This window comes from Podarcis melisellensis (assembly GCF_964234715.1).
Source record: "Podarcis melisellensis genome assembly, chromosome: 2".
Classification (NCBI taxonomy): Eukaryota; Metazoa; Chordata; class Lepidosauria; order Squamata; family Lacertidae; genus Podarcis; species Podarcis melisellensis.
This window is the reverse complement of record NC_138529.1, coordinates 119,162,171-119,189,705: the sequence shown is the minus strand read 5'-3', so window position 1 is coordinate 119,189,705 and position 27,535 is coordinate 119,162,171. Positions and strand designations below refer to the sequence as shown.

The 27,535-nt window shown below is 45.0% G+C and overlaps 1 protein-coding gene across 3 annotated transcripts; it reads left to right on the top strand.

Moving 5' to 3' along the window:
- The first annotated feature begins 589 nt into the window (after nucleotides 1–589).
- LOC309364410 (uncharacterized protein) lies at nucleotides 590–26,049 on the top strand. 3 transcript variants are annotated; one of them, XM_081901632.1, is made up of 7 exons: nucleotides 590–764; nucleotides 1,317–1,443; nucleotides 1,966–2,091; nucleotides 15,469–15,984; nucleotides 19,405–19,487; nucleotides 20,994–21,120; nucleotides 22,447–26,049. In XM_081901632.1, exons 1-7 carry the CDS (start codon nucleotides 723–725, stop codon nucleotides 24,054–24,056), a joined length of 2,631 nt encoding a protein of 876 aa, XP_081757758.1. In that variant the 5' UTR covers nucleotides 590–722; the 3' UTR covers nucleotides 24,057–26,049. The 3 variants fall into 3 exon arrangements, with proteins under 3 accessions (XP_081757758.1, XP_081757760.1, XP_081757759.1); XM_081901633.1 differs by lacking the exons at nucleotides 590–764; nucleotides 1,317–1,443; nucleotides 1,966–2,091 and adding exons at nucleotides 8,701–8,933; nucleotides 12,205–12,322; nucleotides 13,279–13,440; XM_081901634.1 differs by lacking the exons at nucleotides 590–764; nucleotides 1,317–1,443 and adding an exon at nucleotides 1,465–1,705.
- The last annotated feature ends 1,486 nt before the right edge of the window (nucleotides 26,050–27,535 follow it).

Genomic DNA, 27,535 nt, shown 5'->3' with positions numbered 1-27,535 from the left:
TTCCTCATAAGGCATCGTTTCCAGGCCTTTGACCATTTTGGTTGCCCTCCTCTGGACACGTTCCAGTTTGTCAGTGTCCTTCTTGAACTGTGGTGCCCAGAACTGGACACAGTACTCCAGGTGAGGTCTGAGCAGAGCAGAATACAGTGGCACTATGACTTCCCTTGATCTAGATGCTATACTCCTATTGATGCAGCCCAGAATTGCATTGGCTTTTTTAGCTGCCGCGTCACACTGTTGGCTCATGTCAAGTTTGTGGTCAACCAAGACTCCTAGATCCTTTTCACATGTACTGCTCTCAAGCCAGGTGTCACCCATCTTAATAATAATAATGATACTCCGGCTCTCAGTGGTCACTGGATCCTGCATGGGGCACCTGCTGGAGGAGAGGATACTGCCCTCGGGGCCTGATCCTGCAGGGCTTTCTAGAAAAAATCGGGACTCCTCTGCTCGCTCTCCGCCAGGAGCAGCCAAGAGGTTCCTGCCGCTCGGCTCTGCAAGGGTTAAGACGAAGCCACAGAGCCAAGATTCCTAGAGCGGAAGGGGAGTCATTCGCAAGAGGAGGAGGAGGGGCTTCCGCTTCCTGTTCCGGGCCAGTCCTTCCTGTGGCACGCAGCTGCTTTGCCTGGAGGCGCCTCTTTCCTCCTCTTCTTTCTTGCGGAGGAGCTTCTCCCATTCTTTGTCCTCCGGGGAGGCCGCCTCTCCTGCCGCCTCCGGGTCAGATGCGGGGAAGGAGAGACGGAGGAAGGAGGAGGAGGAGGAATGTATGTTATGATGTTTTGGGGGCTGGTCTTGGGCAAGGGGGGGCGATTTCATAAGTCTTTATAGGGGCTTCGGGGTTCTCTTCCTTCCTGCGTGTGGTGAGCGGAGACCATGTTGCAACACTTTATTTCCCTTAATAAAGATCGGGCTTTCCAGCCGCTTTACTATCAATATACAGTGGTACCTCGGGTTAAGAACTGAATTCGTTCTGGAGGTCCGTTCTTAACCTGAAACTGTTCTTAAACTGAAGCACCACTTTAGCTAATGGGGCCTCCCGCTGCCGCCGCCACACGATTTCTGTTCTCATCCTGAAGCAAAGTTCTTAACCTGAGGTACTATTTCTGGGTTAGCAGAGTCTGTAACCTGAAGCATATGTAACCCAAGGTACCACTGTACTCTGCTTGGGCTCTGCTTCCTCTGACCGATAGAGATGGCCTGAGAGAGATCTCTTGTACGGCCTCTAGATACCCCAGAAGGGTATTAGAAGTATTATACTTAAGACAACGCCTTGCCTTGGAGTGCTTACAAAGAAGGGAATGGTTTTCTTCTTCCAGGGCTTGGTGAGCTTCGATGAGGTGTCTGTGCATTTCACCAACGAGGAATGGGCCTTGCTGGATCCGGGCCAGAGAGCTCTGTACGAGGAAGTCATGGAGGAGATTCGTGAGATGATGACATCTGTGGGTACGGATCCTTTTCTCCTTAATCCATAGCTAGCGAAGGTGAGAATTATTGTTGGTGTACCATCAATGAGATCACTAGAAAGCACTTTGTAATTTCCCCTGGACAAAGGAACATTCGAAGACCCCTATTGGTTCAAAGCAAAGGCCCACGTAGTCCAGGATTCTGTTCTTACAGTTGCCAATGTGGGGAAGAGGACTAACGTGTTTCTGAGTGTCAGAAGAGGAAGAATATGCACAGCAGTCCTTTGCAGAGTTACTCCTAAGTAAGCTCCACTGAGTTCAATGGGTTGTACCTTCTGGTCAATAATGTGTGAACCATGCCAGCCTTAAGAAAGGATAGAGGAAGCAGACAGAACAGAAAAACATGTTTAAAAACTGTTGGGGAGTGTTGCAGAGGGGATGTCCCATTTGAGCTTCTCCAGGGGCAGGAAACTATCTAGGGCAGAGGAATCTCTGGAGGCTCCCTTTCCTTTTTTTCCCATCCCAGGAAAATGCTGCTTGTTTTGCCTTCAGAGCTCCTCAGGAAGGATGAAAGTGTCTGATCCTGCAAACCTAGCGAGGATGGAAGGAGGAAGATGGACAGTTGACCTGGTCAGGCTGTCTCCCACCACCTTTGAATGTTCCCACCCAGGACCTCCAGAGGGATCTGGTGAGTTGCAGAGAATGGAGAGGGGGATCTGGGGAGATGTTTGGAGTGAGGAAACTCCCCTGGCAAGAAAACGAGGAAGGCTGCAGGGCAAGACTACTGGGCTGTGAGAGATAAAAGGTAGAAAAGGAAAGGAATGTTTTTCAGTGGTGGCATGGGTGCGGGATTTTTGGTGGGTGGGCAGGACTTTTGTTAGGGAGGCAGAACCGGCGTGATTGGTCAGTTAGTTATGTGTTTCTAATGTTTTACTTGATCTGGGGGGCTGCCCCCCACCCCTCCTTGGCTATGCCCATGAATGGTGGTGTGAAGAAAATTCTTTTTCAGAGTATAATATTGTGTTGGGTCCTGAATCTTCTGACACTTGCTGGTAGCTACAGCAATTGCCAGATCAGGGACTGAATGGGCTGAGTATTCAGACAGATTTTGTTGGTTTGCAGCAGCCAAGCTGCCAGGTCAGCAGTGAGAGACTTGTGGGTCATGGTGGCAGTCCCTCTCTAGCCCACGAAGCCATTTTCCTGAAACTGTGTCCTGCTGCCCTACATATGTGGCTTCAGGGTTGGGACGTGCAGGGACCAGGATGTGACTGCAAAGGATATGTATCAGGAGCCTGAAAATGCACCGTTGATTGTTCCTTGGCACCTGAGACAAGATAAGGACCACTTGCTTTTTAAAATACTCCCATATATACAGAACTCCTGGTGTGCCTTTTGCAGACTCTCCCAAGTGTCCTTATTTTCCAGGGACAGTCCCAGATTTACAAAAGTCATCCCAGTTTTCAGATTCGATCCTGGAATGTCCCACTTTTTCTTAAAAGGTAAAGGTACCCCTGACCGTTAGGTCCTGTCACAGAGAACTCTGGGGTTGCGCGCTCATCTTGCTCTATAGGCCAAGGGAGACGGCGTTTGTCCGCAGATAGCTTCTGGGCCATGTGGCCAGCATGACTAAGCCGCTTCTTGTGAAACCAGAGCAGTGCACAGAAATGCCGTTCTATTTACAATCAAAACATTTGAATAGCTACCTTTCTACCGTAGGATTGGATGGGAGGCCACAGGAACGAAACAAGGGCAGAAGGGGGCCAAGGCCAGGAAAAGGTTGCGTTTCTGAATCTAAGAGAGGTTAGGGCAAGCTGCCAGTTAGATTAGGAGGATTTTCTGGGGATGATGCAAAATGAAAAATAGAGATGCATCAGCTTAAATTCAGCATTAAAAGTCCTCTGTGGATGAGGCCTGATAGAGACACAGCATTTACCAGTTTTCATTTTTAATCCATTAGGACATGTTTGGGGGATCCTGACTGAAAGAGAAACATCCGAAGTGCCTCGTGAAAGAGCGGAGGAGCATAATGCGCAACGGAAACTGCGGGTACAAGTTGGAACCTACAGAAATGAGGGGACCCAAGTGCAGAAGGTGGGGAGGGAATCCACCGCTTCTCAGGTTAATGAAAATCAGATTTGCAGAGAGAAGCATGAATGTACTGTGTGTGGAAAGAGATTTCCTTATCATTCAACGCTTACTTCACATCAAAGAGTGCACGCGGGTGAAAAACCATATAAATGCTGGGAGTGTGGAAAGAGTTTTAGTCAGAGTGGTAACCTTACTTCGCATCAAAGGACTCATACAGGGGAGAAACCTCATCAGTGCTTTGAGTGCGGAAAGAGCTTCAGTAACAGCGGCTCCCTTAATAGGCATCATACAACCCACACAGGGTACAAACCAAATTACAAATGTTTGGACTGCGGGGAGAACTTCAGGCACAGTGACTCCCTCAAGAAGCATCAAAGAATTCATGCAGGTGAAAAACCATACAAATGTTTGGACTGTGGGCAGGGCTTCAGGTCCCGTGACTCCATTACGAAGCATCAAAGAATTCATGCAGGTGAAAAACCATATAAATGTTTGGACTGTGGGCAGGGCTTCAGGTCCCGTGACTCCATTACGAAGCATCAAAGAATTCATGCAGGTGAAAAACCATACAAATGTTTGGACTGTGGAGAGGGCTTCAGGCACAGTGACTCCCTCACGAAGCATCAAAGAATTCATACAGGGGACAAACCTTATGAGTGTTTGGAGTGTGGAAAGAGCTTCAGTCGCAAAGACTCCCTTACTTTGCATGAAAGAAGTCACACAGGAGAAAAACCTTATAAATGTTTGGAATGTGGCAAGAGCTTCATTCGTAGTAGCCACCTCTCAAGACATAAAAGAACTCATACAGGGGATAAACCTTATAAATGCTGGGAGTGTGGAAAGAGTTTTAGTCAGAGTGGTGGTCTTACTTTGCATCAAAGAACTCATACAGGTGAGAAACCTCATCAGTGCTTTCAGTGCGGAAAGAGCTTCAGTCAGAGTAGCTCCCTTAATAAGCATCATACAACCCACACAGGGCACAAACCATATTACAAATGTTTGTACTGTGGGCAGGGCTTCAGGCACAGTGACTCCCTCACGAAGCACCACAGAATTCATACAGGGGAGAAACCTTATGAGTGTTCGGAGTGTGGAAAGAGCTTCAGTCGCAAAGGCTCCCTCACGAAGCATTACAGAACTCACACAGGAGAAAAACCTTATAAATGTTTGGAATGTGACAAGAGCTTCGTTAGTAGTAGCCACCTCTCAGGACATAAAAGAACTCATACAGGGGATAAACCTTATAGATGCTGCGAGTGCGGAAAGAGCTTTAGTGACAGTATCCGCCTCACAAGACATAAAAAACCTTCCAAATGTTTAGAATGCGGAAAGAGCTTTGGTTGCCGCAGCCACCTTACTAAACATCAAAGAATTCATACAGGGGATGAATCTTACGACTGTTTGCAGTGTGGGAAGAGCTTTTCTTACAGTAGCTCCCTTACTCGGCATCAAAGAACTCATAGGAAAACATCTTAGAAGGTTTTGGAGTGGGGAAAGATCTTCAGTCACATCAAGATCTCCTACGGGAAGCAAACAAAGGATTGTGCTCGGTGTTAGAAATTGCTTCTTTATCTTTGTTTGGTTTTAATCTTGCTTACCTCCCTCTGTTTATTCATAGGCTTTTGCTTGTTCTGAGGCCTTTTGAGCCTAGTCTGCCTCCTAATGTCCCCAGTTGAGTAGCAGGGTTTTGTATTAGATTTTCTTGGTTTATTGGCTTCTCCTTGCATCATGGCAGTTTGAACTTGGCAAGGCTTGCATTAGACAAGGAAAAAGATACTGTGTAGATGAGGCAAAATAAAATATAGAGACACAAGCAGTTTCAAGTCTACCTTAAAGTCCAGTATGGATGAGGTCTTTACACAGTCTTTTACCAGCTTTTTTAATTCACCACCACAGCAATGATTTGTACCCCGCCCATCTAACAGGGTTGCCCCAGCCACTCTGGGCAGCTCCCAACATATATAAAAACATCTCCCATTAAAAGGTTTCCTTCTATAGGGCTGCCTTCAGATGTCTTCAAGGTTACTCATCTTTTTGACATCTGATGGGAGGCCCTCTGCCTGGTTCCCTATAGCTTCTCACATTGAGGGAACTATCAGAAGGCCCTTGGTGCTGGACCTGTGGTCCTGCTGTGGCTCCAAAACTTGTTGATGTAACGGAGTGCTTTCCTAATAAAGAACAAAACTACCAATTGCTTCCAGTAGCACCTTAGAGAACAACTAAGTTTGTTATTGGTATGAGCTTTCATGGACATGCTCACTTCTTCAGATACAAAGTGTGCATGCACACGAAAGCTCATACCAATAACAAACTTAGTTGGTCTCTAAGGTGCTATTGGAAGGATTTTTTTTATTTCGTTTCGGCTACGGCAGACCAAACACGGCTACCTACCTGCAGCTACACATTGCTTGTCCTGTTTGGGCTGTGTGTCCGAGACAGTCAACCCCTTGGGCTTGAAGCTTTGGGGGGGCTTTGGATCATAAACACAATGTTAATAAATAATAATAATAAACAACTTGAATCAGATCCTGCTTTTGTAGCATGCTTGCACAAACACATATAATATTTACATATTTATATATGTAAGTGTATATAATTTTATTGTTTAATATTCTTGCTTATTCCCAGGTGGGGTGCCTACTTCCCCATTTTCATTTTCCAGTTTTTCCTACACATCTTTGTTCTTCTGCATCCTTCCCATAGGATCTGACATTCATCTCTCAGGTCTATCCAGAAGCTGCAAAACACAGAAACGTTCCTTATGGTTGCTATGCTGCAGATTGATTTCCGGAGGAGAGTTACATTTACAAATACAGAGTATTTCCTTTGGCACATAAAACATTCCTTGTTTTTAACGTTCCGTATTTTGCACTTACGCATCTTTATAAGGGATTCATCCTAAGGAAACTGGAGATTTTAAGGGCCTAAGCTGATTTTAGTTGTATTTTATCGTTCCTACACTGGTCATGTAGGTGTTGGTCAAAACAAACCCTGTGGAACTCCCTCCCATCAGTTGTCATTGAGATAAATTGCTACACAACATTTAGAAGACATTTTAAGGCAGCCCTGGGTCGGGAAGTTTTTAATGTTTGATGTTTCATGATGCTTTTATATGTGTTAAAATTTTAAATAATGCATGGGTTAGAAAAAGCGGTTAGAAAAGCATTTCTGTCCATTAGCTGTTAACTCCAGAACCTGAGGAGTTAAGATTCTTCCTACAGCACATGAACTACAGAATCTCTTCCCCCAGGAAGCATAGTGGCTTGGAATGAGGATGAGGCCCATTCATGGAGGATTAGGCTAGTCCCAGACTTTGCAACTCCTGCCCTAGAGAAGTCAGATGGGCTGCCGGCAGGTGAAGACCTTATGCCAAATAAGCTTCTGGGAACTGGCTGGTTTTGAGGAAAGGGCTGGTGTTGCTGTCCTTTTATTATTGTTAATATCAATACTTTAAATAGTCCTTTATAGCCATATATATTTTAACTCTCTTGAAGTTTAATCACTTCTTTTCCAATTTAACGGTAACCTGCCTTGACTTCCCGTCCTGGAAAAAGACAGGCCAAAAACATAACATTAATACAAATGGTAATGATGATGTCCATGGGTTCTGACCAAGCTGGCTCTGCTTTAAACATGTGTCCTTTTTCTTGGGGGGAGGGCGTGTTCCTAGATGTTGCTTTCTGGATATCAGCCTTCTTAAAGTCCAGAGTGCGTCACTGACTCCACTCAGCTTTCCCTTGCCTTTGCCTCATGAAACCCAGGAAGACAGGAGACCCTATCTGCCTGCAGACTGTCTCGCCAGAGTGGTACATGCTCTGGTTATCTCCCGCTTGGACTACTGCAATGCGCTCTACGTGGGGCTACCTTTGAAGGTGACCCGGAAACTACAACTAATCCAGAATGCGGCAGCTAGACTGGTGACTGGGAGCGGCTGCCGAGACCATATAACACCGGTCTTGAAAGACCTACATTGGCTCCCAGTACGTTTCCGAGCACAATTCAAAGTGTTGGTGCTGACCTTTAAAGCCCTAAATGGCCTCGGTCCAGTATATCTGAAGGAGCGTCTCCTCCCCCATCGTTCTGCCCGGACACTGAGGTCCAGCTCCGAGGGCCTCCTGGCAGTTCCCTCACTGCGAGAGGCCAAGTTACAGGGAACCAGGCAGAGGGCCTTCTCGGTAGTGGCGCCCGCCCTGTGGAATGCCCTCCCATCAGATGTCAAAGCGATAAACAACTACCTGACATTCAGAAGACATCTGAAGGCAGCCCTGTTTAGGGAAGTTTTTAATATGTGACATTTTAGTGTATTGTTCATCTCTGTTGGAAGCCGCCCAGAGTGGCTGGGGAAACCCAGCCAGATGGGCGGGGTACAAATAATAAATTATTATTATTATTATTATTATTATTATTACTAGGAAATGGTCACTTCCTCACAAAGATCCCAGTAGTTGGGGTTTTTTTTGGGGGGGGGAGTTATTGGGATGTTTTTGTTTATGTATTTTGTTTTTATATTCTGATTTTATATTGTGAGCTGCCTTGAGATCTGCACATATAGGGTGGTATGAAAATGTAATAAATATATTAATAATAATAATAATAATAATAATAATAATAATAATAACAACAACAACAACAACAACAACAACTTCGTGGGTCAGTTCCTCCCTATAGGTGAGGACCAGGTCCAAGAGAGATGACCCCCTTGTTGCTTCTTTTTATGTTTATTAGCTATATCTTCAATAGCTGTATCTATCTATCCTTATTAGAGTAGAATTCCTTTTTAAGGATTATATACTGTATGTCTTCCTGCTTTATCTGAAAGCCACCTTGACTCCCAGACTTGGGGAAAAGGAGGCATATACTGTACATTTAATAAAAAATAATAATGAGACTATGGCTCTCAGGGGTCACTGGATCCTGCATGGGGAACCAGCTGGGGGAGAGGATCCTGCTGCCCTCGGGGCCTGATCCTGCAGGGCTTTCCAGACGGAATCCGGGCGCCTCTCCTCGCTCTCCGCCCCAGCAGCCAAAAGGTTCCTGTCACTCGGCTCCGTAAGGGTTAACAGGAGCCACAGGGCCGAGATTCCTAGAGGGGAAGGGGAGTCCGTAGCCGGAGGAGGAAGAGCTTCCGCTTCCTGTCCTGGGCCAATCACAAGCAGGGCAGGGGGCGTGGCCTATCGCTCCTCCCCTTGTGCATTTTCTCGGAGCAGTCCCGGTTTGTTTCCACTTGGGGAGGGCGATCCCTGAGGCTCCGGTTTTGATTACTGCTTGTAACTGCCCCGGTGCATCAGTCTGGCTCTGCAAGGCACGGAGTGGGGGGGGGGGATCCACCCCAGCGCCTAGCCGAGTGGATCCGTCTGGTGCTGCTGCTGCCTTGCATCTAGTAAGTAGCTAAGTGTCTACTCAGAAGAAAACACCACTGAGTTCAGTGGGCCTTACTCCCAGGTAAGGGGGGGGCTATAGTGTTTTATCTATTGTCCTGCTGTGAGTCCTGAAGGCCATTCCCTGTGTGATAGGAATTTTATGGTTTTAAATATATGGCCATGTTCATAAGTGTGCCAACCAAGCACATACATAGATCAGCACAGGAAGGCCAACCTGGAACCATTTTGATTCCCAAACTGACCAGATGTTTTCTCTGCAAGGAAAATGGAAAAGCCTCCCCATTGTCTTTTCCTTCACAAATCCTGTCTTAAGGGTATGCCTGTGTTTGAATAGGGTGTGAGCCTGTGATCTGGCCCAGGAACTAAGTATTTATCATTACAAAAGACTGGCCAGGCTCCCCAGGGTTTCCAATCAAGTAAATAAAACGAAAACAGGAGAAAAAACAATATTAAAATTTATGTTTTAGACCGCCTTTTCTGTGATGTAGGTGTGATGTATCTGAGGGGTGGTCTTAGGTTACACCCCTTCTGTGATGTATGTATGATGTTTCTGTGATGTATGTATGATGTTTCTGGGGGTGGTCTTGATCTACAGGGTGGCAATTTCAAAAGTCTTTATAAGGCCTTGCACACCATTTTTCTGGGTCCTTCCTCTCTCCTGCAGGTGAGGGGAGCACCCTGTTGGAACAGATCAATAAAGGCCAAGCCTACAGGCTGCTGTTTTGCTCCAAGTAATCCTGGTTGGTGTCTTTGTTTTTTGTCCAAGGGAGCCCTCAGATTTTTCCGTTAACACCTGCAGGGCCTTTTCCCACCTCACCTTGGGAGCAGGGACCATAAGCGACTCCTGGGAGGCTGGAGGCCATTGCCCTGCTATGAGTCCTGATGAACCCAGACTCATTGGAACAAACTCTGGAGTTTTTTAATAGTTTTTAATCTGTGGAGTTTTACGTTTATTTTATTTTATTTTGTTTTTGCTCTCTTGGGTGTAGGATAAACATTTAGTTAGCGCTGGGGACTAGTTTAATTTCAGAATAATTGTGAATAGTTGTTTTTAGTTAGTTTCTCCTGTTTTATTGATTTATTGTATAGTTTGTGTTCTGTTTTGAAGGGGAGAGAGTCAGGGCTTCCTGGCAGTGGACCCCAGCCAACAGAATGGCTAGGGCACGTTGGGGGGGGTGCACTGGCACACCTGATATCTGTGAGGAGGAGATACACTAAGACCAGACCATCTGATGACCGAGGAGGCAGGTTTAGTCGTTGTTTAAAGACTATCCCTGCCTCCGGGTCTGGTCTTGACTGGGAGGATACTGGAATCGGCAAGGGAGACCAACATGACCTAAAGGTGCTGCTGTGCAATGCCAGGTCAATGATTCACAACACCGCTGTCACCCACGACTTGATCATGGATGGAGGACTTGAGCTGGCATGTGTAACAGAGACTTGGTTGCATGAAGCAGATGAACCTGTTCTTGCCGCTGCTTGTCCACCAGGTTTCTCTTACGCACAGCAGCCCAGGTTATATGGGTGGAGAGGGGGGTTGCAGTGATTTTTAGGACATCATTAGCTTACACCAGGCGTCTTACTGGGAAGACCCAGTTTTCTGAGTGCATGTTCTGGAAGTTGGGCAATAGGGACAGTACAGGATTCCTTTTGGTGCACCAACCTCTCTGCTGCACCAAGGATTCCCTGTCCGAGCTGCTTCAGGTAATGGTGGATGTTCTCCAGGAGACACCTAGTTTGGTTGTCCTAGGGGATTTTAACATCCATGCCGACACGACCTTACAAGGGGCTGCTCTGGACTTCGTGGAAAGCATGGCTTCCGTGGGGCTGTCCCTGAATAGGTTTGGCCCAACTCATAGTCGTGGACATGCCTTAGACCTGGTGTTCACCTCTATGGATGTGGGTGATCTGACACTAAGTAAAAGCGAAACAAAAGAAGTGCCATGGTTGGATCACTTCATGGTGCAACTGGACTTCTCTGCGACCCATCCCCTCTGCAGGGAGGTGGGACCGATTCGAATGGTCCTCCCCTGCCACTTAATGGATCCAAATGGTTTCCAGAGAGAGTGGTAGGGGATGTTTTATCCCATGTTGATGGCCTTTCAGCTGATTCCCTGTAGCCTGCTGGAATGCGGAGTTAACTAGGACTATTGACTGTCTGGCTCTAAAGGTAAAGGTAAAGGTACCCCTGCCCGTACGGGCCAGTCTTGACAGACTCTGGGGTTGTGCGCCCATCTCACTTAAGAGGCCAGGGGCCAGCGCTGTCCGGAGACACTTCCAGGTCACGTGGCCAGCGTGACATCGCTGCTCTGGCGAGCCAGAGCCGCACACGGAAACGCCGTTTACCTTCCCGCTAGTAAGCGGTCCCTATTTATCTACTTGCACCCGGAGGTGCTTTCGAACTGCTAGGTTGGCAGGCGCTGGGACCGAGCAGCGGGAGCGCACCCCGCCGCAGGGATTCGAGCCGCCGACCTTTCGATCGACAAGTCCTAGGCGCTGAGGCTTTAACCCACAGCGCCACCTGCGTCCTCTCCAATTGCATGGAGCCCTGACAGCCCCATGGTTTTCCCCAGAGCTGAGAGTCATGAAATGTTCTCTGAGACAGCTAGAGCACCAGCGGTGGAAAACTCATTCTGAATTGGACCGGACACAGGTTAGAGCTCAACGTTGAGCCTACCAAGTGGCGATAGCAATGGCGAAGAGGACTTTCTTCACCTCCTCTATTGCATCTGCAGTAAACAGTAGCAGGAGACCCTTTCAGGTAGTTTGCAATCTAACAGAACAACCTTCACCATTAGGGCCTGGTAAAGAACCCAAGATCTCCTGCAAAGTATTTTACAAATAAAGTGGATCGGATTCGGAAAGACGTAGACTCTACCATGGGAACAGGGCCTGGGTGGGAACGTGCTAGAGTCCTGTCTAGTCAAGTTGCATCAGTTGCAATGTTACCTCTGAGGATGTGGACAAGCTGCTTGGACAAGTGAACCAACCACCAGTTTCCTTGATCCTTGCCCATCCTGGCTTATAAAAGCGAGCTGGGAAGGGCTGGGTGATGAGCTCTGCGGTATGGTGAATGGTTTCTGCTGTGAGGGAGCCTTCCCAGACCCATTGAAAGAGGTGATTATTAAACCGCTTTTTAAAAATATATATTTGGACCCGGCCAATAAGGCCAACTATTGCCCAGTCTCAAATCTTCCATTCTTGGGCAAGGTGATTGGGCAGGTGGTTGAAGAAGAAGAAGAAGAAGAAGAAGAAGAAGAAGAAGAAGAAGAAGAAGAAGAAGAAGAAGAGGAGTTTATTTATACCCCATCCATCTGGCTGGACAACTCCAGGCATGCCTGGAGGATGCAGACCATTTGGATCTCTTCTAATCGGGATTCAGGCCTCATCATAAGGCTGAAACTAACTTGGTCGCTCTGGTCGATGATCTCCAGCGGGCTAGGGATAAAGGTGAAAGTTGTTTCCTAGTTCTGCTGGATTTCTCAGTGGCCTTTGATACCATCAACCAAGACATGCTTCTGAACTGTCTTAAAGGATTTGGGAGCACTGTTATACAGTGGTTCTGCTCCTTCCTCCTGGGCCGTGTCCAGAAAGTGGTGGTGGGGGATGAGTGTTCAGACCCCTGGGCTCTCACTTGTGGGGTGCCTCAGGGTTCTGTCCTCTCCCCCATGCTTTTAAACATCTACATGAAGCCGCTGGGAGAGATCATAAGGGGGTTTGGGCTGGGTGTTCATCAGTATGTAGTTGAGCTCTACCTCTCTTTTAAATCAGAAGCAGAGGGATGGAGAGTGGAAACAAGGAAACGGTGGCAAGAAAAATCCCTTCAGGCTCCATTTACTTCTGCCTTCTGCATTTACTTCTGCCTTCCCAGGAACCTGCAGCTTGTTTAAACTTCTGAGTTCTGTAAAATAGTTTCAAAGATCTGTGATCCTAGAAATAACCTGAGCTGGGGCTCCCCACCTCCAGTACCCGTTAAGGCTGGGATAGGTCAGCTGAGTTCCAGGGGGTTTGGGGGGGAGGGAATGAGAAGAAATGGATGGACCCTCCTCCAAGTGAGCAGAAAAGACGGGGGCGGGGAGGCAAGAAGGTCTTGACTGGAGGAAGGGAGGTGAAGAGGACTGATGTGTTTTTGGGTGTCAGAAGAGGAAGAATATGCACAGCAGTCCTTTGCAGATTTACTCCTATGTAAGCTCCACTGAGTTCAATAATGTGTGAACCATGCCAGCCTTAAGAAAGGATAGAGGAAGCAGACAGATTAATTTGGAATCACAAAAACATGTTTAAAAACTGTTGGGGACCGTTGCTGAGGGGATGCCCCATTTGAGCTCCAGGGGCAGGAGAATAGCTAGGGCAGAGGAATCCCTGCAGCTTCTCTGAGGCTCCCTTTGCTTCTTTTTCCATCCCAGGAAAATGCTGCTTGTTTTGCCTTCTGAGCTCCTCAAGAGGGATGAAAGTGTCTGATCCTGCAGACCTAGCGAGGTTGGAAGGGGGAAGATGGACGGTTGACCTGGTGAGGCTGTCTCCCACCACCTTTGAATGTTCCCTCCCAGGACCTCCAGAGGGATGTGGTGAGTTGCAGGGAATGGAGATGGGGACCTGGGGAGATGTTGGGTGTGAGGAAGCCCCCCTGGCAATAAAACGAGGAAGGCTGCAGGGCCAGAGCTCTGGGTTGGCAGAGATAAAAGGTAGACAGAAAAGGAAAGGTTTTTTATGGTGGGGTGAAAAAATTCATTTTCAGGCAGCACTCCTCCTTTCTTCTCTGGTGGGGGTCAGGAGGAAGACACCCCACTTTTACCATGGAAACTGTGACTGGGAGCTCCACGCATAATGAGGCTTCCACAGCCTCCTTAGGACCTGCTTTCAGGTCACTACCATGCCTACCATTCCCTGAGGGCTGGAAGGGAGACCTGCTCCCTGCTGCAAGGCCCATTTCCACCTGGCCTAGGCGGCGGAGCCCAGACTCACCTTGAAAAGCCTAAAGAGGCTCCTGGGAGGCCACCGGGACATTGCTGGAACAATTCTTGGGCTGGGGGCAAATGGCAAAAAATGTTTTATAATGTTTTAAACAGTTCTAGTTTTGGTTCCCATATTTTGTTTTTGTCGAGTTGGTGTTAGTTAAATGTTTAGGGACGCTGTGGTCTAAACCACTGAGCCTCTTTGGCTCGCCAATCAGAATGTTGGCGGTTTGAATCCCTGTGACGGGGTGAGGTCCCGTTGCTCTGTCCCAGCTCCTGCCAACCTAGCAGTTCAAAAGCACGCCAGTGCAAGTAGATAAATAGGTACCACTGCGGCAGGAAGGTAAATGACATTTCTGTGTGCAATGTTTTCCATCACAGTGTCCCGTTGCTGTTTAGTCATGCTGGCCACATGACCCAGAAAGCTGTCTGTGGACAAACGCTGGCTCCCTCAGCCTGAAAGTGAGATGAGTGCCACTACCCCATAGTCGCCTTTGACTGGACTCAACCATCCAGGGGTCCTTTACCTTTACTTTAAATGTTTAGTTGGGGTTGGTGGTTATTTTAGTTTGGGTGTAACTGTAAAAACTGTTCCCTCCCAGGACCCCCAGAGGGATCTGGTGAGTTACAGAGAATGGAGAAGGGGAGATGTTGGGAGTGAGGAAACTCCCCTGGCAAGAAAACCGGGAAGGTTGCAGGGCAAGAGTTCTGGGCTGTGAGAGATAAAAAGTAGAAAAGGAAAGGAATGTTTTTGTGTTTTTTTTAAATCCTTTTTATTGAGTTATAACAGACAAAAACAACATACATTCCAACAGACATACAAAATACACAACCAAGGAAAAAAAAGAGAAAAGAAAAAGAAAACATAAAAATACATAAAACATAAACAAGTCAACTTACATTAACTCACATAACACTAATTGACTTCCCTTCATCTCGATTTCGGAAAGTATTATATTATTTTTCTATCTGCAGTTTCTTTTCCTTAAAAAACTTTTTGCGTCACAAGCGTTGTCTCGTACCTACTGTGATTTTTACATATTTTTTATTATTGTTGTTATTATTGTTGTTTTTCCTTTGTCTCTGTTTCCATGTATACCCTGAATTTATCCCAATCATTATTAAATTTTATGCTATTTTGGTTTCTTATTTTCTGTGTCATTTTCGCCAATTCTAGATAATCAAATAATTTAGATTGTCACTCATAAATGAGGAAAGGAATGTTTTTCAATGGTGGCATGGGTGCGGGATTTTTGGTGGGTGGGCAGGACTTTTGTTAGGGAGGCAGAACCAGCGTGATTGGTCAGTTAGTTATGTATTTCTAATGTTTTACTTGATCTGGGGAGCTGCCCCCCCCACCCCTCCTTGGCTACGCCCATGAATGGTGGTGTGAAGAAAATTCTTTTTCAATCAGTTCCATAGCATAATGTTAGGTTGCGTCCTGAATCTTCTGACACTCGCTGGTAGCTGCAGCAATTGCCAGATGAGGGACTGAATGGACCTATTATGTTTTATTGTAATTTTACTGGTGTTAGCTGCCCTGAGCCCAGCTCTGGCCAGGGAGGGTGGGGAATAATAATCATCATCATCATCATCCTCCCAGACACCACATTTTACCAGTGTTCCTTTTTAATAATTTAGGAAATATTTGGGGGATCCTGACTGAAGGAGAACCATCAGAAGTGGCATCTGAAAGACCTGAGGAACAGAAGAAACAATGGAAACTGCGGCTTCATGTTGGAACCTACAGAAAGGAGGGGACCCAAATGCAGAGGGTGGGGAGGGAATCCACCTCTTCTCAGGTTAATGAAAATCAAATTCATATAGAGAAGTATGAATGTACTGTGTGTGGAAAGAGATTTCCTTCTCACTCAACTTTTATTTCACATCGAAGAGTGCACTCGGGTGAAAAACCATATAAATGCTGGGAGTGTGGAAAAATCTTCCGTCGGCGTGACTACCTTAATCAGCATCAAAGAACACATACTGGAGAAAAGCCTTATAAATGCTGGGAGTGTGGAAAAAGCTTCCGTCAGAGTAGTCACCTTACTTCGCATGAAGGAATTCATACAGGGGACAAACCTCATAAATGCTGGGAGTGTGGAAAGAGCTTCCGTCACAGTGGTGGTCTTACTTTGCATCAAAGAACTCATACAGGTGAGAAACCTCATAAATGCTTTGAGTGCGGAAAGAGCTTCAGAAATAGTAGCTCCCTTAATATGCATCATACAACCCATACAGGGGACAAACCGTATGAATGCTTGAAGCATGGAAAGAGCTTCCCTCAGAGGAGCATTCTCACTAAACATAAAATGACGCATGCAGGTGAAAAAACATACAAATGTTTGGACTGTGGGGAGGGCTTCAGGTACAGTGACTCCCTCACGAAGCATCAAAGAATTCATACAGGGGAGAAACCTTATGAGTGTTTGGAGTGTGGAAAGAGCTTCAGTCGCAAAGACTCCCTTACTTTGCATGAAAGAAGTCACACAGGAGAAAAACCTTATAAATGTTTGGAATGTGACAAGAGCTTCATTCGTAGTAGCCACCTCTCAAGACATAAAAGAACTCATACAGGGGACAAACCTTATAGATGCTGGGAGTGTGGAAAGAGCTTTAGTGACAATGGCACCCTTACTAAACATCACAGAACTCACACAGGGGAAAAACCTTATAAGTGTTTGGAATGCGGAAAGAGCTTCTATCAGTGTCGGCAGCTCACTAGCCATCAAAGAACCCATTCAGGGGATAAACCTTATAGATGCTGGGAGTGCGGAAAGAGCTTTAATGAAAGTGGCCACCTCACAAGACATAAAAGAACTCATACAGGAGATAAACCTTATAGATGCTTTGAGTGTGGAATGAGCTTTAGTCACAGTGAAACCCTTACTAAACATCACAGAACTCACACGGGAAAAACCTTATAAGTGTTTAGAATGTGGAAAGAGCTTCTATTGCAGCAGCCACCTTACTAAACACCAAATAATTCATACAGGGGACGAATCTTACGAATGTTTGCAGTGTGGGAAGAGCTTTTCTTACAGTAGCTCCCTTACTCGGCATCAAAGAACTCATAGGAAAACATCTTAGAAGGTTTTTGAGTGGGGAAAGATCTTCAGTCACATCAAGATCTCCTACAGGAAGCAAACCAAAGATTGTGCTCAGTGTTAGAATTTCTTTCTTTAGCTTTTTTTTTATTTTAATCTTGCCTACCTCCCTCTATTTAATCATAGGCTTTTTCTTGCTCTGAGGCCTTTTGAGTCCAGACTGCCTCCTAATGTCCACAGTTGCGTAGCAGCGATTTATGTTAGATTTTCTTGGTTTATTGGCTTCTGCTTTCATCATGGCAGTTTGAAAATAGGAAGGCGAAGAGTGGGCTTGCATTAGACAAGGAAAGGGATATTGTGTAGAAGAGGCAAAATAAAATATAGAGACACAAGCAGTTTCAAGTCCACCTTAAAGTCCAATATGCACATCAATCTCTGACTTTTGTCTTCTGGGTTTCTGGGGGTTTTTCTGTTGTTGTTCTGCCTCTCACAGCTACAATAAACCTACAGTTAAAATTATGGACTGGTCATTTCTTCATTAGAGGGCAAACGGGCAAATTTAGCAGGGGATCAAATACTCCCCCCCTCACTGTATATAAAAACATCTCCCATTAAAAGGTTTCCTTCTATAGGGCTGCCTTCAGATGTCTTCCAAAGGTTATCAAGGTTACTCATCTCTTTGACATCTGATGATCGGGCATTCTACAGCGTGGGAGGGCCCTCTGCCTGGTTCCCTGTAGCTTCTCACATTGCGGGGACCACCCTTGGTTGTGGACCTCAGTGTCTGGGTTGAATAATGGGAATGGAGATGTTCCTTCAGGTCTACAGACCATGGCCATTTAGGGCTTTAAAAGGTCAGTATTGACAAGTTTGAATTTTGCTTGGAAACTTACTAGGTCTTTCAGGAGATATTTGGAGGAAAGAAGCGTGGAGCAGGAGGAGTAACATTAATAAGAAGTGTGCACGCACACGAAAGCTCATACCTAGAACTAACTTAGTTGGTCTTTAAGGTGCTACTGGAAGGAATTTTTTGTTTTGACTATGGCAGACCAACACGGCTACCTATCTGTAATTAATAAGGGGTTCACAATGTAGCCAACAGACAGGAGGGGAGAGAAACATAAAGCGGGGAATGAATGGTGCTTTTCTGTTTGAAGAAAATGAAATTCGCAGAGAGGATACAAAGTATGACTGTTGAAGGTGTGGAAAGAGATTTCCATATCATTCAATGCTTATTTCACATCAGAGTGCACTTGGGTTAAAAACCATATAAATGCAGGGTGTGTTATATATATATATGATACACCGGCTCTCAATGGTCACTGGATCCTGCATGGGGCACCTCAGAGGAGAGCATCCTATACTCGGGGCCTGATCCTGCAAAGCTTTCCAGGCAAAATCGGCTTGCCACTGCTCCCTCTCTGCCCGTAGCAGCCTCTCGGCTACGCAAGGGTTAACTAGAGCCATAGAGCCCAAATTCCTAGAGCGGAAGGGAAGTCCAGAGGAGGAGCTTCCGTTTCCTGTCCCGACCAGCCTTTCTTTTTTTTCCTTCCTTCTTGTCGGGGGCGCTGGGTTTATCTCTGCCCTCCTCGTCCTCCCGGGGGATCTTCTCCGGTTGTTTCTCCGCCGGGAAGGCTGCCTCTCCTCCTGCCGCCTCCGGGTCAGATGTGGGAAGGGAAGGAAAGGGGGAGGGAAGAGCTGGGACTCCCCTAGGGCAGAAGAGGAGCCTCCTCGGAGGACGAAGGCCAGGCGGACCCCGCGCAGCTGGACCCCTGAGGGAGAGGGAGGGAGAGGGGTTTTTTAGTAGAAAACGAAGGCCCTGCTCCCCTGCACTGAAAATATTTCATTTTAAAATAAATTGCTGGTCCTTAATAATGTGTCCTGGACAGTAGCAGCTGTAGTTATTAAATGTTTTCAAGATATCTAAGCTCTTCCTCAGAAAAGGGTCCCTCTGCACTGAAAATATTTCCTAGAAAAATGTCGGTTCCCTCAGAATGTATCTTGTAATTATTTTAACTCATATTCAGAATATCTAAACCCTTTATCAGAAAAGTATGCAAGTGGCACACAGATGAAAATAAAGACAGAACACAGCTAAAATTCACAGAACCATGCAGAAACTAATATACATAAAGGCATCGGTTTAAAATAATAAATACTGTCTGTCTCTCCCTTCACTCCTCTCTCTTGCCTGCTGTGAAAGGTGCTGGGCAGGTTTGCACATTACTTTGTGGCTCGAATCCACAACCTGAGATTAAGAGTTTAATGCTCTACTGACTGAGTTATCTCAGCTGTCCATGAGATCCATTCCGTCCTTGCCTGTTGTTTTTCTGTGTAGACAAACACGATTAAAAGTTAATTTTTATATTACTATTTTATATTACTATTTCCATATGCATCATTTGCATATTCACATTACCTCAGCGTGTAATGTGCTGCTGATTTCTGTTTTATAATCTTCCGCTTGGGCAAATCAGGAACTTCATTTTCAATGTTTTCATGAATTCTTTGGCGACCTTCCCTTTCGTAGACACTGCAATGGCATCAGACCAACATTGTGGATTCTCCCTACATTACTCTGGAGAAGAAGTGGCCACCATGCATCCAGCTAAGGTAGGGGAAAGATAATCAGGGAGAGATGGGTCTGTACTTGTTACAGAGAGGGTTCTTGCAGGGGCCCGAATCTTGCACCTGTGCTTCTGAGGCTTCTGCCTCTGAGGAAGTGGGTTACTCGACTGAGTTTTGCTCATGAAACCTTGAACATGACCTGAGAAGAGCCTAGCTGGTGGATCAGGCCATTAACCCACCTAGTCCAGTACCCTATTCCCCCGTGACCAAGCAGATGCCTCTGGGAAATTTGTAACCAGGAGCTGAGTACAACAGCACTCTTCAGGTGATTCCCAGGAACTGGCAATGAAGAATATACTGCCCAAGAAAAGTGGAGGCAGCGCACAGTCATCATGGCTGACAGTCAGTTGTAACCTTATCTGCTATGAATTTGCCTAATTCTCTCTTAATTGGTGGCTATTACTGCATTTTGCATTAGTGAATTGCAGAGTTTAACAGTGAAGAAGTGCTTCCTTTAGTTTCTGTCTGACGTATTCCTTAGAAGAGTGGCATGAAATAGTCTTCTAAGTGTCCAATAAAGATGATTGGGTTGGCAGACAAAAGAAACTGGCACTGATGGCTATGAATTTGCCTCTCTCTTAATTGGTGGCTATTACTGCATTTTGCATTAGTGAATTGCAGAGTTTAACAGTGAAGAAGTGCTTCATTTTGTTTGTCCTTAATCTGTGCACAATTAGCTTCATTGGACAGCCTTGGACTGCAGTATCATCCTAGAGGAAGAAACATCTCCCTCTCTCCTATTTCTAAACACCATGAATACCTTTTTACATCTCTATCATATTTCCCCATAAGCCCCTTTGTTTCAGATTAGTAATTCCTCATATTTTTCCAACCCATTAATTATTTTGTTTGTTCTTTTCCCAACGTTTTCTGAATCTGCAATATTATTTTTGAGGACATGCAACCGGATCCATACAGTTTTATAAGGGCAGCTGCACCACAGATTTGTATATCAGCACTATGATATTGGCAGCTTAGTTTTGAATCTTTACCAGTGTTCCCTAATACGGCATCAACCCATTTCACTACTTTCACACCCTGTGCCAATATCTTTACTGAGCTATCAGCTATGACCCCAAATGTCACTTTCCTTCTCAGACATCACCAATTCAGATCCCATATGCAGATGTGTTGTCAGGATTTGTTTTGCTTAAAGGTGCACTATATAAATTTGCTTACATACATTTGGTTATGTCATTGTCTTTAATAATGTTTTCCACCAGTTTCCCCAAAACAAACATGAAACTAACTAACTTGCAGTTTCCTGGAAACTAAATCCCTGTTGGAGGAAAGGAAACTGGGCAATCTCACAGACTCGTTACATGTTTTTGTTAGAATACTTGACTTAGAATTCTTAAACTAATGGGTAAATTCCATCGGCTTTGGGTGATTTCTAAACACTTAAGATATCCACTTGCCCATTGCAGGGGAGAGGTTTCCATACCTTACTCTGGATGAACTACAAATAAGGGAATTGCTTTTGTTTTCCAGGGATCAATGAGCTTTGAGGGGGTGTCCTTGCATTTCACTGATGAGGAATGGTTCCTGCTGGATCCAGGCCAAAGAGCGCTGTACAAGGAAGTCATGATGGAGATTTATGAGATGGTGGCTTCTGTGGGTAAGGATCCTTTCCCCCTGGATCAATAGCTAGTGAAGGTGTGAACTCCTGTTGGTCACTAAAGGGAACGTTCTTCATTTCCCCTGTAGAAAAGAACATATGAAGAACCCTGTTGGGTCAAAGCAAAATTCTACATAGTCCAGCATTCAGATGCACACAGTCACACTCCTGGTATATGATTTTATAGACATCAAAGAAAAGACATATCGGTTAAGAGTTACTTGCCTTGATTCTCTTTTATTCTGGCCATTGAGGTCTCTAGTTCTGATTTGGTGGGGTGTGAACTTGCTTTTTGGATAGGATTGTGCTTACAACTGCATGGCATGGAAACAAAGGCAGAAGGGGTCTTGTGCGTGCTGGTTGCAACTTACTGCTTTTGGGTCCGTCATAGACTGCTTAATCACATAGCTTGCTTAGCAGTATACACGACAGAATGATGGTGTGGCAGATATTATGCATTATTATTCATTGCATTTAGTTGCTTTTTCATGAAAGGTCAATTCAAAAGCAAGTTACCATAGGATGCAAAAATTAAGGCCACTATAATTCTTTAAGGTAAAGGCCCAAAGCCTGGCTGAAAAGAAATATTAATGCCTCCCTCCTAAAAGTAGCCAGTGATTGGCTCCTGGGGAGCCTCCCTGGGCAGAGCATTGCCTAGGCGGAAGCCACCACTCCAAGCCCCATGCTTGTGTTGGCACACTTGGCACCTTGCTAGAAGAAGGGCACAGTGAGAAGGACCTCAGATGATGAAGGTAGGGTGTGGGCTGATTCCTGAAGGAAAAGGGAACCGAAGATGAAAACTGACTGGTACTCAGTGTAATCCCTGTGGGAGTAGCAAGAAGCTTCAGCCTTCCTTATACCACTGAGCCACAACTTAGCTGTTGCCCATGTTGGCTGGGGCTGATAGGAGCTGTAGTTCGGCAGCATCTGGAGGGACAAAGATTCCCTGTTCCTCTCATAAGAACTGGGTACTTTTAAAAACCTTTTTAAAAATTATTATTATAGAAAACCCTCTTTATCCACCCAAACTTGAGAAAGGGAAAGGTGAGGTATCTGTTGGATAATAATAATAATAATAATAATAATTTATTATTTGTACCCCGCCCATCTGGCTGGGTTTCCCCAGCCACTCTGGGCGGCTTCCATAAAAACCAAAAATACACTAAAATATCACAGATTAAAAATTTCCCTGAACAGGGCTGCCTTAAGATGTTATGTGGATGATGTAAAATAAAAATAAGTACAGACACAAGCAGATTCAAGGCCACATTAAAGGCGGGTGTGCATTTTGCAGCATCTTACCAGCTTTTCTTTTTAAACCACCAGGAGATGTTTGGAGGATCCTGGCTGAGGGGGACCCATCTGAAGGGCCACCTGAAAGAGCTGAGGAGCAACAGAAGTTACAGATTCAAGATGGAACCAACAGACAAGAGGGCAGACGAACGCAGAAGGCGGGGAGGGAACCCACTGCTTCTCAGGTTAACGCAAATCAGATACCACACACAGGGGACAAACCTAAAGAATGTTTGGAGGGTGGAAAGAACTTCAGTGACAGAGCCTACCTTATTTTTCATAAAAGAGGTCATACAGCAGAAAAACCATATAAATGCTGGGAGTGTGGAAAAAGCTTCAGTCGGAAAGAACACCTTACTCTGCATCAAAGAATTCATACAGGCGAGAAACCTCATAAATGCAGGGAGTGTGGAAAGAGCTTCAGGCACAGAGACTCCCTCACTAGGCATCAAAGAATTCATACTGGGGAGAAACCTTATAAATGTTTGGAATGTGGAAAGAGCTTTATTCAGTGTAGCGTGCTCACAAGACATAAAAGAACTCATACAGGGGATAAACCTTATAGATGCTGGGAGTGTGGAAAGAGCTTTAGTGACAATGGCACCCTTACTCGCCATCAAAGAACTCACGCAGGGGACAAACCTTATAGATGTTTGGAGTGCGGAAAGAACTTCAGTTGCATAAAGTCCCTTACTTTTCATAAAAGAAGGCATGCAGGGAGAAAACCATATGAATGCTCGGAATGTGGAAAGAGCTTTAGTGTACGTAGCCAGCTCAAAAGACACATGAGAATTCATACAGGGGAGAAGCCTTATAAATGTTTGGAGTGTGGAAAGAGTTTCAGCCGGAGTGGCCACCTTTTGCAACATCAAGGAACTCATACAGGGGAAAAACCTTATAAATGCTTGGCGTGTGACAAGTGTTTTAGTCAGAGTGTTCACCTTACTCAGCATCTAAAAACTCATACAGGAGAAAAACCTTATAAGTGTTCAGAGTGTGAAAAGAGTTTCAGTCAGAATAGTCACCTCACCATACATAAAAGAACACATACAGGGGAGAAACCTTATAGATGTTTGGAGTGCGGGAAGAGCTTCACAGTCAGTTCGTCCCTTTCTAAACATCAAAGAATTCATACAGGGTACAAACCTTATGAATGTTTGGTGTGTGGAAAGAACTTCAGTCGCCTAGATTCCCTTACTTTTCACAAAAAAAGGCATTCAGGGGAGAAACCTTATAAATGCTGGGAGTGTGGAAAGAACTTCAGTGGCTCCCTTACTCAACATCTAAGAACTCATACAGGGGAAAAACCTTATAAATGTTCAGAGTGTGACAAGAGTTTTAGTCAGAGTGGTCACCTTACCCAACACCTAAGAACTCATACTGGGGAGAAACCTTATAAGTGCTCGGTGTGTGAAAAGAGCTTCAGTGGCTCCCTTACTCAGCATCTAAGAACTCATACAGGGGAAAAACCTTATAAATGTTTGAAGTGTGAGAAGAGTTTTAGTCAGAATGGTCACCTTACTCAACATCTGAGAACTCATACCGGTGAGAAACCTTACAATTGCTTGGAGTGTGGCAAGAACTTCACCTACAGATATTCCCTTAACTCACATCAAATAATCCATAGAAGTGAAATATCTTAAGCTTGGAAGGTAGAAAAATATACAGTGATCTCAAGAGCTCCTAAGAGAGCAAACCAAAGATTCTGCTCAGTTTTGGAATCCTCTTCCTTATCTCCAGTTTTTACAATAAACTACAGTAGACCTTTGGAGCCCAGTATGCCTTCCATTTTAGAGGAGAAAAGGCTTTTGCTTTCAACCTGTTTTTTCAGTATGGAAGCAGTTTGTGGGCATTCTTCTGTAAGCCAGCGTGAGGAACGGGCAGGAGTTTGAGTGGTGGGTAGGATGGGTAGTGGAAGATTTATAGTGAGGTTCAGTGCCACCCATGAGGCAAGAGGTGGTCGTAGAGGAAGAAGAAGAGTTTGGATATCCCGCTTTATCACTACCCTAAGGAGTCTTAATCTCCTTTCCCTTCCTCCCCCACAACAAACACTCTGTGAGGTGAGTGAGGCTGAGAGATTTCAGAGAAGTGTGACTAGCCCAAGGTCACCCAGCAGCTGCACATGGAGGACTGGGGAAGTGAACCCTGTCCACCAGATTACAAGTCCACCACTCTTAATCACACTGGCTGAAGGCAGGGAAGGGGTTGCAGTCTCTGAAGTGGAAGAGGTCCCAGAAAGAGTCCTGCCATTGGACTCTCCTCCATCCCCTCACCAACTGTCTCCACTTACAATGAGGGGCATTAAGCAATAGCAACAAGGACCGTCTCTTTCCATATGAAGATACCTGGACACTGAGGTCATCTTCTGAGACCCTTCTTAAAGTGCTGCCTCCATTGAGAGACCTGGAGTGTGGCAACATGAGAACGGGCCTTTTCTGCAGTGGCTCCCTGTCTCTGGCATATTTTCCTCAGGGAGGTTCACCTGGCGCCTAGGCACTAGGCAAAAGCCTTTCTCCTTAACCAGGTTTCTGGCTGATTGACATCTAATGCCCTTTTAGAATGTGGGGTGTGTTTTTTTTGGGAGGAGGTGTTTTTGTTATGATTATATATTTCACATTTTTAGGTTGTGATTTTATCCTGAGTTCCTCCCATGGCTGGAAAGGGGTTCATTTAACCTTCCATTTGCTAGTAAAACTGAATTACTTTGTCGCGAAATGACACATGTCTAGAAATCGTTTCACCAACATGAAAAGTTTGGAAAACTCTGTGTTAGTAGAAGAACATGAAGTCTCTTGTGAGCCTGTGCATTGGTATATGGTGGACCCTGTTAGTCCACCATATTTTTTCTTTTAACATTAGCAGAAGTGTTAATTTATCCCTTGCTGATGTAACCTAGTTCTTTGCCAATAGAGAATTGAATTTCCTATTGTTTGTCCACATTGGGCTGGGGCTCTGGGTTATGAACAAAAATTTAGTTAATTAATTAACACCTTGGAAGAGACCTTGCTTTTGAATCTTGTATGTATAAAATTTTATTGTTCCATATTTTTGCTTAGTTCCAGGTGGGGTTGCCTACTTCCCCATTTCAGTTTCCCAGCCTTTTTTATCTGCATCTTACCTATAGGCTCTGATATTTATCTCTCATCTCTTCTGAAATTACAAAATAATAATAAAATAGATTGATTCCTTGTAGCGGCTATGCTGCAGATTGTTCTTCTGAGTAAAATTTACATATCCATGTTCTAATTTATTTTGTGCACGTAATCATTTGTTACATATACTGTTCCGTATTTCACCCTTCCCCAAGATTTATTCATGTGCTGTGAATTTCCCTTTGACGGCACCAGGCTGATATGCTTCATAGATGGAAATGCTTTACCTGGTAATCTGCTGACATACATTATATCTTTCCAAAGAGCGTAGCCTCTCAGATCACCCTCTTCATGGACGAAAGGTCTCCCTCAGCCCCTGTCAAGAAGGCCAGAAATATTCTGGATATTTGATAGCTCCTCTAATTGTTTCATTGCCAAAGACATTGCTATTTGTTTCTGTTTCCAGTTGTCGTGAAGTCTGGGTTGATTCTGTTTTTACTGCGTTTAACCCCTTACGAATAAATGCTCATTAAAAACTGCCGTACCTTGGTTCTTGAATGGAATCCATTCCAGAAGTCTATTCGACTTCCAAAAATGTTCAAAAAGCAATATATGGCTTCCAATTGGCTGCAGGAGCTTCCTGCACTCAATAAGAAGCTGTGTCAGACGTTCAGGTTCCAAAGAACGTTCGCAAACTGGAACACTCACTTCTGGGTTTGGGAGCCAAAGCTTTCGATAACTAAGCTGTTCAAAAACCAAGCTACGAGTGTATAATAAACCTCAGGACTTTGTCAAGAAACCACAACAGGGTAGAAGGTTCATTAATTTTCCAGACTTTTTTACATGTTAGTTAATGGGACACAGTTTCAGACTGCATGCTTCTTCAGCTTCATGAGGGTTTCAAGTTTTATGCTTCTGAAATGTTCAGACTAGGGGAGGGTTCTTGGTGGGATATATTTGTGCTGCCTGTGGTTCACCCACCTCCTTTGCCCTAATCTCCAGCCCAAGGAATCTTCAGAAGGGAGTTGCTGCTGAGGACATTGTGTGCTTTTTAATGAACTGAATAGAATGAAAGAACCTGAAGCACAAATATAAGATAGGGGACATCTGACTTTCTAGTAGTGCATGTGAAAAGGATTAAGGAGCCTTAGTAGAACATAAGCTTAACAGGAGTCAACCCTGTGATGCAGCAGGAGCAAAACAGAAATTCATGCTATTCTAGGCTGCATCCACAGAATTAGTGTCAAGGGAAGTAATAGTACTACTCTATTCTGCCTTGGTCAGACCACACCTGGAATACTGTGTCCAATTCTAGGCACCACAATTTAAGAATTTTGACAAGCTGGAAAGCCTTAGGAGGAGAACTTGGAGCTGGGTATGTTTAGCCTGAAGAGGAGACTGAGAGGAGATATGATCTTCAAATATTTTAAAAGGTTATCACATGGAAGAGAGAGCAATCCTGTTTTCTCCTGCTCTGAAGGGTAGGACTTGAACCAAAGGAGATACCAACTAAACACGAAGGACTTTATGACAGTAAGAGCTGTTGGACAGTGGAACGGTCTCCTGGTCTCCTTTGAGAAGTTGTGGACTCTCCTTCCTTGGCGTATTTTAATTAGTGTTTGGCTGGCCACCTGTCATGGATGCTTTACTGAGATTCCTGCATTGCAGGGGGTTGGACTAGATGACCCCTGGGTCCAATCCAACCCTGAAGTTGTATTATCCTGATTCTAATGCTCATTCCTTTCAATTTGCTTGTTTTATTATATATTTTAAGTAAGGATGTTGAGATCAAATTATTGCGCATTTTAACATACAGTAGTACTTTGGGTTAAGTACTTAATTTGTTCTGGAGGTCCGTTCTTAACCTGAAACCGTTCTTAACCTGAAGCACCACTTTAGCTAATGGGACCTCCTGCTGCCGCCGCCGGAGCATGATTTCTGTTCTTATCCTGAAGGAAAGTTCTTAACCCAAGATACTATTTCTGGGTTAGCGGAGTCTGTAACCTGAAGCATATGTAACTTGAAGCATA